Source organism: Lipotes vexillifer, unplaced genomic scaffold, assembly GCF_000442215.2.
Source record: "Lipotes vexillifer unplaced genomic scaffold, Lipotes_vexillifer_v1.1 scaffold371, whole genome shotgun sequence".
Classification (NCBI taxonomy): Eukaryota; Metazoa; Chordata; class Mammalia; order Artiodactyla; family Lipotidae; genus Lipotes; species Lipotes vexillifer.
Window position 1 is genome coordinate 1,659,568 of NW_006786304.1, and position 10,456 is coordinate 1,670,023.

The 10,456-nt window shown below is 47.1% G+C and overlaps 1 protein-coding gene across 2 annotated transcripts in view; it reads left to right on the top strand.

The window, feature by feature from the left end:
- Nucleotides 1–7,981: 7,981 nt before the first annotated feature.
- The window catches only part of ERCC2 (ERCC excision repair 2, TFIIH core complex helicase subunit), an 18,652-nt gene continuing 16,177 nt past the window's right edge, over nt 7,982–10,456 (top strand). The window contains exons 1-5 of one of the 2 annotated variants that reach the window (XM_007458528.1): nt 7,982–8,027; nt 8,354–8,453; nt 9,485–9,562; nt 9,645–9,707; nt 9,864–9,977. In XM_007458528.1, the coding sequence (XP_007458590.1) occupies nt 8,023–8,027; nt 8,354–8,453; nt 9,485–9,562; nt 9,645–9,707; nt 9,864–9,977 (360 nt within the window). In that variant the 5' untranslated portion in view covers nt 7,982–8,022. The remainder of the gene's footprint in view (nt 8,028–8,353; nt 8,454–9,484; nt 9,563–9,644; nt 9,708–9,863; nt 9,978–10,456) is intronic. The other variant, XM_007458529.1, reaches the window with a different exon arrangement.

Genomic DNA, 10,456 nt, shown 5'->3' on the forward strand with positions numbered 1-10,456 from the left:
CCCCCCGCCCAAAGCAAGGCAACCCACCGTCCCAGCGGAGCCTGGAGTGGGTCACCGCCACTGGATTTTCCCAGGAGTCACCTCCACCACTATCTCTACCAACAGCCTTCAGAGGCCAGGTGAGGCATATTAGTCTCTAGCAGCATCCCTGCCCCCTCTCTCCCCAGTCAAGTGCCTTTACACAGTGCCAGTTTTATAACAAAATGGGGACGTTTTTCATTATAAATAAAGGTAGTTTGCACAGAAATTGACTTCCGTCTCTGAACTCTGTTCTGACTTAATAATTCTCCTCATTGTTACTATTTTTGGTAAACCAGTCTTAAAGTAGCCCCTTTGGAAGGGATTTCCCTCGTGTGAATCCAATCCTTCCTCTTTCAAATATGCCTGCTTTTTTTTTTTTTTTCTGTAGTGTCTTGACCTTTTCTTCATGTTTTGGATTCTTCTTTTTAAGCGTCCTTAAGCTTAAAGACGTAAAATGTCTGATAATTCTATCATCTGAAGTTTGGTGCCATCTCCTCCTGTAATTTGGTGAGTCCGCTGGCTCTCACTCACGGTGGCTTGTCTCCTCATGTGTATTGAAATTATGGATTGTGAGATCACCCTCAACGGGGCTTTATCTACTGGAAATCCATGTGGACTTTTTGAGGGTCTGACCCTGAAGAGCGATTTTCCTTCACTTCTTCCCCACTTTTTTATTTCATAAACTGCCCCTTGAAGATTTTTGACAAATCAGAAGCCTTTCTCTCTTCTGATACGTTATTTCTTTACAAATCATAAAACTTCAACATAGTCATTGTCTGCAGTGTCCAAAACAACTCACGTGGGAATTTTAATTATTTTTAATGAATTTAAATTAAATAAAAATTAAGGATTCAATTCCTCAGTCACACTAGCCACTTTACAAGTGCTCAGGAGCTACATGAGGCTAGTGGCTACCATTTTGGACAGTGCAGATAGAGAACATTTTCATCATCCCAGAAGGTTCTATTGAGTAAAGCTGATATACATTTCCATCATCCAGAGGTTCCATTGTGCCTCCTCGCAGTCAATATATGCATGTCTCCTCCCCATAAGGGGTAGCCACTTCTATCACTGCCGGTTAATTTTCACGAATACACTTTAAAAATCAAATGGTACTGGTACTAAGATATTTGTGATGAAGAAAAACAGTCCTCCTGCTACCTCTCCCTACTCCCATCTGCTTTCCAGAGGCCACCACTTTCAACCGCTATAGCTGTTTCCTCTGCTATTTTCTTGTATGTTTCTAAATATGCTGGCATTGCTATTTCTTGATTTCTCAATTTTAGACATTCTCTACTGATATCCTGGTATAGTAGATGAGGTTTGAGGTCTATTAATCTGACTCTACTTTCCCTCTCCTCAATGAAATCATAATTTTTATATCAATCAATAGTTTTTTAAATGTTGTGATATGTAAATATGTTTTCACTGCAGAGCCATGCAGTATATTAGAATTTTCTCTTCAAAACCTCTAAATTTTTGAGAATTAAATTTACCTTTGTCACTTGCTTAATTTTTGTTTGTTTGTTTGTTTGTTTTTTGCGGTACGCGGCCCTCTCACTGCCGTGGCCTCCCCCGCCGCGGAGCACAGGCTCTGGACTCGCAGGCCCAGCGGCCACGGCCCACGGGCCCAGCCGCTCCGCGGCACACGGGATCCTCGCGGACCGGGACACGAACCCGCGTCCCCCGCAGCGGCAGGCAGACTCCCAACCACTGCGCCACCAGGGAAGCCCCACTTGCTTAATTTTATTTGCACCTATACTTAATATTTTTCAAATGTTCCATGGAATCGTCCGTATTACTAACAGCTCACTCAAGCTTTTTTTCCTCCCTCCTAAAGTCCTCTCTCCTACTTGAATGTGGACTCGATGCTTTCTAGGCCTACACTAAGCTATCATGGACTTCCCGGTGTTGGATATTGTTTCCTGGATTCCATGTGTATCTTTCTTTGTTGACCCTTCACTTTGCCGGAGCACATGCTCCAGTCGTTCCCTTAAAAGGGAGAGGAAGAGATAAAGATTTTTGAGTTCTTGCATGGCTTAATATATCTTCATTTTATCCTCCAACTTTATTATGGTTTGGCTGGGTATAGAATTCTCGGTTGGAAATATATGTATCCCTTGTCACTCAAATCTATTTTCTTCCTAAGTTGGAATGCAAGTTTGGATAACAAGGAAACCTGTTTGGTTTTTTTTTCTCCCCTCAGATTTGTTTTCATTCTCCCTCTGCTTTGAACTTGTATTTGACTTGCTTTATTCTGGAAGCTTTTGGGATCTTCTCTCATTCTCTGGTTCTGAAATTTCATGAGGATATGCCTCACTGTAGCTTTTATTCATTAATTATTCTGACCCTAAGTCTGTCCTTTCAATCTGGAGACTCATAGCCTTTGGTTCTGGGAAATTTTCTTGTATATTTATGTGTTGGTTTGTCTGTGTGTGTGTGTGTGTGTGTGTGTGTGTGTGTGTGTGTGTGTTGGTTTCTTCACTTGCTCTCTTTTTCTGGAATTTTTATTATTTGGATGTTGAATATTCTGGTTTGAGCTTTCAGTGTTCTTATCTTTTCACCACTATTTTCCATCTCTGTTAATTTTCCTCTTTCTAGGAAATTTCCTTGACTCTATCTTCTAATCCTTTTATTAAAATTTATGTTTCATCTATTATTTTGAATTCCCAAGAACTCTTTCTTGTTATTTAATTATTCATTTTTCATGGTCTCCAGTTCCTATTTTATAAATGTGATATCATCTATTATCTTGCTAGGTATTTTTTTATAGTGTTTTAGTTACAGGTGTTTTTGTGTTTGTTTTGTAGCTTTCTTTTTATTCCTGTGTAATCTTTGTTTCTTCTGGGCTTCTTTATTTTGTATGTGTTTACACTAGTCTGATCTCTCTTTTGCATAACAGAGATATGTTCATTTCCCATTACTGCTATAACAAATTATCACAAACTTAGTAGGTTAAATAACACAAATTTATTGTCTTTTAATTCTAGGGGTCAGAAGTCTGAAACAGGTCTCAGTGGGCTAAAGTCAAGGTGTCGTCAGGGCCATGTTCTACTGGGGGGAATCTGTTTGCTTACCATTTCCAGTTTCTAGAGGTTGCCTATATTTCTACCAACAGTCTGTTTATGATGATTTAGTGTTCTCTAAGATTATAGAGATTTACTCTACCTTACTCCTCACTTCCTTCTGAGTCCTCACCAGCAGAATTGCTAACACCCATATTTCTACAAATGGTCTGCAAGGCTACCTAGGCTTTTCCCATCATCTTCTCAACATTCTTCCAGCCTCTGCCCATTGTCCAATTCCAAATCCACTTCCACATTTTTAGGTATTTGTTACAGCAGCACCCCACTTCCAGTACCAAAATCTGCACTAGCTTCCCTTCGCTGCTTGTAACAAATTGTCACAAACTTGGAGGCTTAAACAATACAAATTTATTATCTTACCATCTGGAGGTCAGACATCTGAAATGGGTCTCACTGAACTAAAATCCAGGTGTCAGCAGGGCTGTTCCTTGCTGGAGACTATGGGAAAGAAGCCCTTGCCTTGCCTTTTCTAGTTTCTAGAAGCTGGCTGTATTCCTTGGTTCATGGCCCCCTTCTGTCTTCAAAGCCAGCTCTTGCATCACTTCCATCTCATACTTCCATTGTCACAGCTTTCTCTCTTGACTCTGACCCTCCTGGCTCCCTCTTTCACTATGGCTACACTGGACCCATCCAGATAATCCAGGATAATCTCCCCATCTCAGAATCTTTAACTTAGTCACATTTGCAAAGTCCTTTTTGCCACATAAGGTAGCAAAGGAGAACAAGTAAACAAGGAGACAGGGCTTCCCTGGTGGCGCAGTGGTTAAGAATCCACCTGCCAATACAGGGGACACGGGTTCGAGCCCTGGTCTGGGAAGATCCCACATGCCGCGGAGCAACTAAACCCGTGCGCCACAACTACTGAGCCTGCGCTCTAGAGCCTGTGAGCCACAACTACTGAAGCCCGCACACCTAGAGCCCGTGCTCCACAACAAGAGAAGCCACCGCAATGAGAAGCCCGCGCACCACAACAGAGGGGCCCCCGCTCACCGCAACTAGAGAAAGCCCGCGTGCAGCAACGAAGACCCAACGCAGCCAAATAAATAAATAAATAAAATTTAAAAACAAAACAAACAAACAACAAAAAAAAACCCAAGCAGGGCTTCTCTGGTGGCGCAGTGGTTGAGAGTCCGCCTGCCGATGCGGGGGACGCGGGTTCGTGCCCCGGTCCGGGAAGATCCCACATGCCGCGGAGCGGCTGGGCCTGTGAGCCATGGCTGCTGAGCCTGCGCATCCGGAGCCTGTGCTTCGCAAAGGGAGAGGCCACAGCAGTGAGAGGCCCGCGTACCGCAAAAAAAACAAAAACAAAAACAAAAACAAAAAGCCAAGCAGACAGAAGTCCCTGCTGTCAAATTCAAATAGTATCTGGAACTTTGATTATATTAAGCAATTATTATTCCTTTTTTTTGAGAGGTGCTATGATATAATGGTTATGTTTTTACAAAGAGTCTTTGCTTTTAGAGCTACATTCTGAAATACTGATGGATGAAATGATATGATGTCTGGGATTTGCTTCAAAATAATCAACTGGTGGGAGGGGAAGTGGTTGGGGTGTAGATGAAACAAGATCAGCCCTGAGGTGAAGATTGATAAAGCTTCATGTATGTGGGACTTCGTTAGACTATTCTCTCAACTTTTGTATCCATTTGAAATTGTCCTTAATAACCGGTGATAAAATGCCCCTGGTTTTGTAGAGCTGACATTCTAGTGGAAGAGACAGACAATAAACAAAATGATAAGCAAAAACTATATTCTATCAGATGCTGATCGCTGCTATGGAAAAAACGAAAGCAGAAGTGGATATATTGTGCCTGATTGGAAGTGTGTTCATTCATTTCCTCCGGCTACTGTCACAAATGACCCCAAACTCAGTGGCTTAAAACAACACACATTTATTTTCTTACAATTCGTAAAATCAGAAGTCTGAGGTTAGTTTCACGGGGCTGAAACCAAGGTGCTGGCAGGGCTGCACTCCCTCCAGAGGCTGTAGAGAAGAATCAATTTCCTTGTCTTTTGCAGCTTCTAGAGCTGCATTCTTGACATTCCTTGGCTCGGCCCTCTTCCTCCAACTTCAAAGACCACCGCCTGGCATCCTGCTTCAGTGTAGCACCGCCTCTGTTTCTGTCCTGCTGTCAAACCTCCCTATTATGAGGGCACGTGATTACATTTAAGACGCACCTTGATATCTCTCAAGATCCTTAACCATCACACCTGCAAATTCCCTTTTGCCATATGCGGAAGGAAAATAAAAATGGGGTCAGTATCTCTAAGAGAACTCTCTAAAATGGAGCTGGGAGGCCATCGACGAACTGTGACTTACGCACATCCCAGCCTGGATGGAATCTGACCTTTTGATCACTTATTGTCTTAACATAGGCCTCAAGAACAGCTGCCCACGGACTTCCCTGGTGGCACAGTGGTTAAGAATCTGTCTGCCAACGCAGGGGACACAGGTTCGAGCCCTGGTCCGGGAAGATCCCACATGCCGCAGAGCAATTAAGTCCGTGTGCCACAACTACTGAGCCTGAGCTCTAGAGCCCGCGAGCCACAACTACTGAAGGCTGCACGCCTAGAGCCCGTGCTCCGCAACAGAAGAAGCCACCGCAATGAGAAGCCCATGCACCTGCTGGCTGCAACTAGAGAAAGCCTGCACTCAACAACGGAGACCCACGCAGCCAAAAATAAATAAATAAATAAATTTATAAAATTAAAAGAAAAAAAAGAACATTTGCCAAAAATGTAAGATACTTATCGGACCCTTACCCTAAAATAACTCATGACAGCCTATCTACTTGTGGGACCCTTCCCCTAAAATAACTCTTGATTCCTTAAGGACAAGTATTCCCTGGCTTGTGTCAGAGCCAATCACGATTCTCACCAGACAATTTTAACAACCTTGTAGCTTTTGTTTTATAAGCCCCTGATGCTTTCTCTTCCCCAGAACACTCCTTCAGTTTTACCCGAATCTGTCTCCTGAATTGCAATTCTTCTTTTTTTTTCTTTAAATTTTTATCAGAGTATAGTTGATTTACAATGTTGTGTTAGTTTCAGGTGTACAGCCTGAATCGCAGTTCTTAAGACCCCATATAAACTCTTGTTTGCAACCTTCTGTGTTTTGTTTTGTTTTGTTTTTGGTTGACACATGTAACCTATGAACATTCATAGGTTCCAGGGCCTGGAGGTCTTTGGGGACCATTATTCAGCCTATCCAGGGTGTATTGCAATTTAAACAGGGTGGTCAGAGAAGGCCTCGCCGAGGAAAGGACTCTTGAGGAAGACTCTAGGAAGGCTTGAGGGAGGTGAGGAAAGACGCCATGCAGAGATCTGAGAGAAGAGCCTTTCAGACACAGAGAATAGTGACTACAAAGGCCAGGAGGAGGCAGGAGGCAGTCATTCTAATTGGCTGCTGTCAGTCACCCCTGCTTCCAGGTATTCATGCCCTTCAGTAGCCTCTCCCCCTGACTGTGGGCTTGTTGTAGTGATGTATCCTAAGGAATGCAATACACTAATTCCTCACTATCCATGGGCTCCACTCAACCAACAGCGGATTGAAAATACAGTCGTCCCTTGGTATAAGCGGGGGGGATTGGTTCCGGACCCCCACGGATACCAAAAATCTGTGAATACTGAAGCCTGTCATACAAAATGGCCTAGTACGGTTCGTCTTCTGTATCTGCGGGTTCTGAATTCGTGGATACGGAGGGCAGACTGTAAGGAACTTGAGCATATATTCACTGAGCCCCTGCTCTGTGCATGTCCTGTACTGGGTGGCAAAAGGCACACACAGTGGTGACCAAGACAGTCTCAGCCCTACCCTCCTGAGGCTCACAGTCCAGTGGGGGAGACAGAAACATCCCCAGAGACTGACGACCCAGAGTGGTCAGGGCTGGGATGAAGGTGGGCTGGGAGGCAGCACCTGGCCTAGCTGTAAAGCCTTTGGGCAAGTTTTTCTCTGAGACTCAGTTTCCTCGCCTCTAAAGTGGCGATGATGACCCTTACATCAACAAATGACATTTATCACAGTCATACGAATGAGAATATACTTCCAAACTTAGGCAAAGGCTCTGAGAATAAGGCCTAGGGAGATAGTAGAACTCATGATGGTGGTGGTGGTAGGGGCAGGTGTTGAGCCAGTTAGTGAGGTTGCTGACATGACCTTGAGCCTTAAGAGATACCACAGAGATGCTCCTTGCAGTACCACGTACGAGGAGAACAAACTGGGAAGAGCAAACACACGTGACATCAGATAGTTGGGTATAAATCGTGGTGATGTCTTCCACTTCAGAGAAGTTTGTGCTCCTTAAGCCACATTCCAGCCCCATCTTGCTGCTTAGTTCCCTGCTTTCCACTTTCCTTTTTGCCTGCAGTGTCGTCTGCCCCACCTTACCCTGCCTCATCCCTACTCCTCACCTTAGTTCTCAGAGATGACTCCTCCGGGAAGCCCTCTCTGATCTCGCAGGCTGGGTCAGGAACCTTGTCTGGGTTCCCCCATTCCAGCCCTGGTTACTTTGTTAAAGTGTGAGGGAAAAGTGGGAGGACATCTTAAAACCAAGAATATAATGGAATGAAACTGAGTATGTATTCGCTACTCAGATGATCTGGACAGATGCCGGTAGACCGAAACCCAGTGAATGGGATCGATTCTCTCGGTCCTCTTCCTTCCATGTTTTGTTCTTGGTACTCGGCGATCCTCAGCGATGCCTCCGGCACCGCCTCTCCCGGAGCCCGCCCCCGCATTGCCGTGCGCACGCGCATTATCCCGATTGACTTCACCCCAGTGGAGTGCCGGGCGGGGTCAGCCAATGGAGTCGTGACGAAGGTGGAGCAGCACCTCGAGGACGCCCTGCGGATCCTGCCTCTACTGAATATTCATAACGGAGGCGGGCAGACGCCGCTTCAAGCCGCGACCGGCGCCATGAAGTGAGAGGGGCTCCCGGGTTCACGGCTCGCGAGCGGGCGTGGGGGTCTGGAAGATGCAGGGGCCAGTGGGCAGGCCTCGGGTCCCGGCGGGGCGAGGGGAGGCTGAAGGGGAGGGGTAGGGATAGACGCGGGGACCCACGGGGCGGTAACGGGCATGGTCAGAGACGAGATGCAGAAGGGACCCGGAGACTTCTGGAGAACTGGGGGATATCCGGCGGGGGGGGTGCAGCGGGCCGGTAACCCCTCTCGGTTCGACGGCAGGGGAGTGTGGAGGCTGGAGAGGGGCTGAGGGGACGGGGTACTGACCCGGCAGCCCCCGCCGCCAGGCTCAACGTGGACGGGCTGCTGGTTTACTTCCCTTACGATTACATCTACCCGGAGCAGTTCTCCTACATGCTGGAGCTCAAACGCACGCTGGATGCCAAGGTGGGTGGGCCGGCCCCCCTGCTGCCCATCTGACAGCGGGGGCTGCCGCACGAGCGTCTAAGACTGAGATTGCAGGACGTCTGGAGTTTAGAAATCTGAGGTCCTTGGGAAGCCAGCGCTGCCAAACTTCGTTATCTCAAATAATAATAGTTAATAATAGCAGCAGCTGACACTTGTCAAAGGCTAAGCTGCTCAGTGGTTGGCTTAGGAATATAGAGACTTTGGACTAGACTACCCACAGCTGTGTGTCCTTGGGTAAATCACTTAATCTCCCAGTTCCACAGTTTTCACCTTTGTAAAATGGGCATAGTAATAGTACCTACCTCAGCTTAATATGCGGGCTATAGGGGTTAATTCACTAAGTAAGGTGGAGGTTCTCAACTGGGGACCATTTTGACCCCCCCTCATTGTCAGTACTAGTGGAGTGGTGGTGCTACTGGCATCTAGTAGGTAGAGGCCGCAGATGCTGCTAAACATTGTACAGTGCACAGGACAGCCCCCTCACAATCAAATATTATCCGGCCGCAAAATGTCAAGAGAGTCGAGGTTGAGAAACCTTGACATAAGACACTTAGTAATAGTTCCAGGCACAGAGTAAGTGCTGTGGAGGTGCTTGCCAAATTAAAACAAAAAAGGTTCACTGCATATCAGACGCTGTACTAAATATTTAACCCCCACTGTACTAAATATTTAATATTTAATAGTTAAAATTTAAATATTTAACTAAATATATTTAACCCCCAGTTTCTCACTAATCCTCATAGCCATGCTATGAAGAAGGGCTTATTAGGCCCATTTTTAGAGATGAGGATCCTGAGGCCCCAGAGAGGTTGAGAAGTCTTGCCTAAGACCACTCAACAAAAGTGGCAGAAGTGGGGTTCAAATCCACTGCTCCTAGGGCCCAGACTTTTAACTGCTATGTTGTCCTGCTATTCCAATGGTGGCATTTCGGGACGGGGGTGGTTTCCCGGAGTCTGTGTCCCTGAAGTTCTGAGAGCCTGTGTCTTGTTCCTCCTGCCCGAATCATGCAGGGTCATGGCGTCCTGGAGATGCCCTCAGGCACTGGGAAGACAGTGTCCCTGTTGGCCCTGATCATGGCGTACCAGCGGGTAAGTGACCCCCTGGGCCCGTGGAGGGGGAGGAGGGAGGAGGCTGGACAGGGACCGAGGCTGAACCCATTGTCGTCGGCAGGCATATCCACTGGAGGTGACTAAACTCATCTACTGTTCGAGGACTGTGCCTGAGATTGAGAAGGTGAGCCTGGGACCAATCCCAGTGCCCCTCACTGTCCCCTAACCCAGCGGTCCCCCTGGCGGTTGCCATCATAGCTTTGGGGGCCTGTGGGAAGCTGGGGAAGGGGCTGGGGCTTTCAGTGAGGCCAAGTCCCCCCTCCCTTATCAACTGGAACAGGTGATTGAAGAGCTTCGAAAGTTACTCAACTTCTATGAGAAACAGGAGGGTGAGAAGCTGTCGTTTTTGGGGCTGGCTCTGAGCTCCCGAAAGAACCTGTGCATTCATCCTGAGGTGAGTGCCCATTCCTCCCCTCGCTCTAAGCCTCAGGATAGAGGAAACTCTGCCATCCAACCAGGAGTCCTAGATCCCCACCCAGACCAGACATCTCAGGGAGATGTGCAGGTGCCATGCACAGAATTCTCTTCTCACTCATCAAATGCCGACTCATCAGTCATGGCCCAGGCACACCTCCGCTGGGGAGCCTTCCCACTTTCCCCAGCCTGAGAGAAGTTAAAAAGGCAGCTCCTTGGGACTTCCCTGGTGGCGCAGTGGTTGGGAGTCCGCCTGCCGATGCAGGGGACACGGGTGCGTGCCCCGGTCCGGGAGGATCCCACATGCCGCGGAGCGGCTGGGCCCGTGAGCCATGGCCGCTGAGCCTGCGCATCCAGAGCCTGTGCTCCATGGCGGGGGAGGCCACAACAGTGAGAAGCCCGCGTACTGCAAAAAAAAAAAAAAAAAAAAAAAAAAAAAAAAAAAAGGGGAGCTCCGGG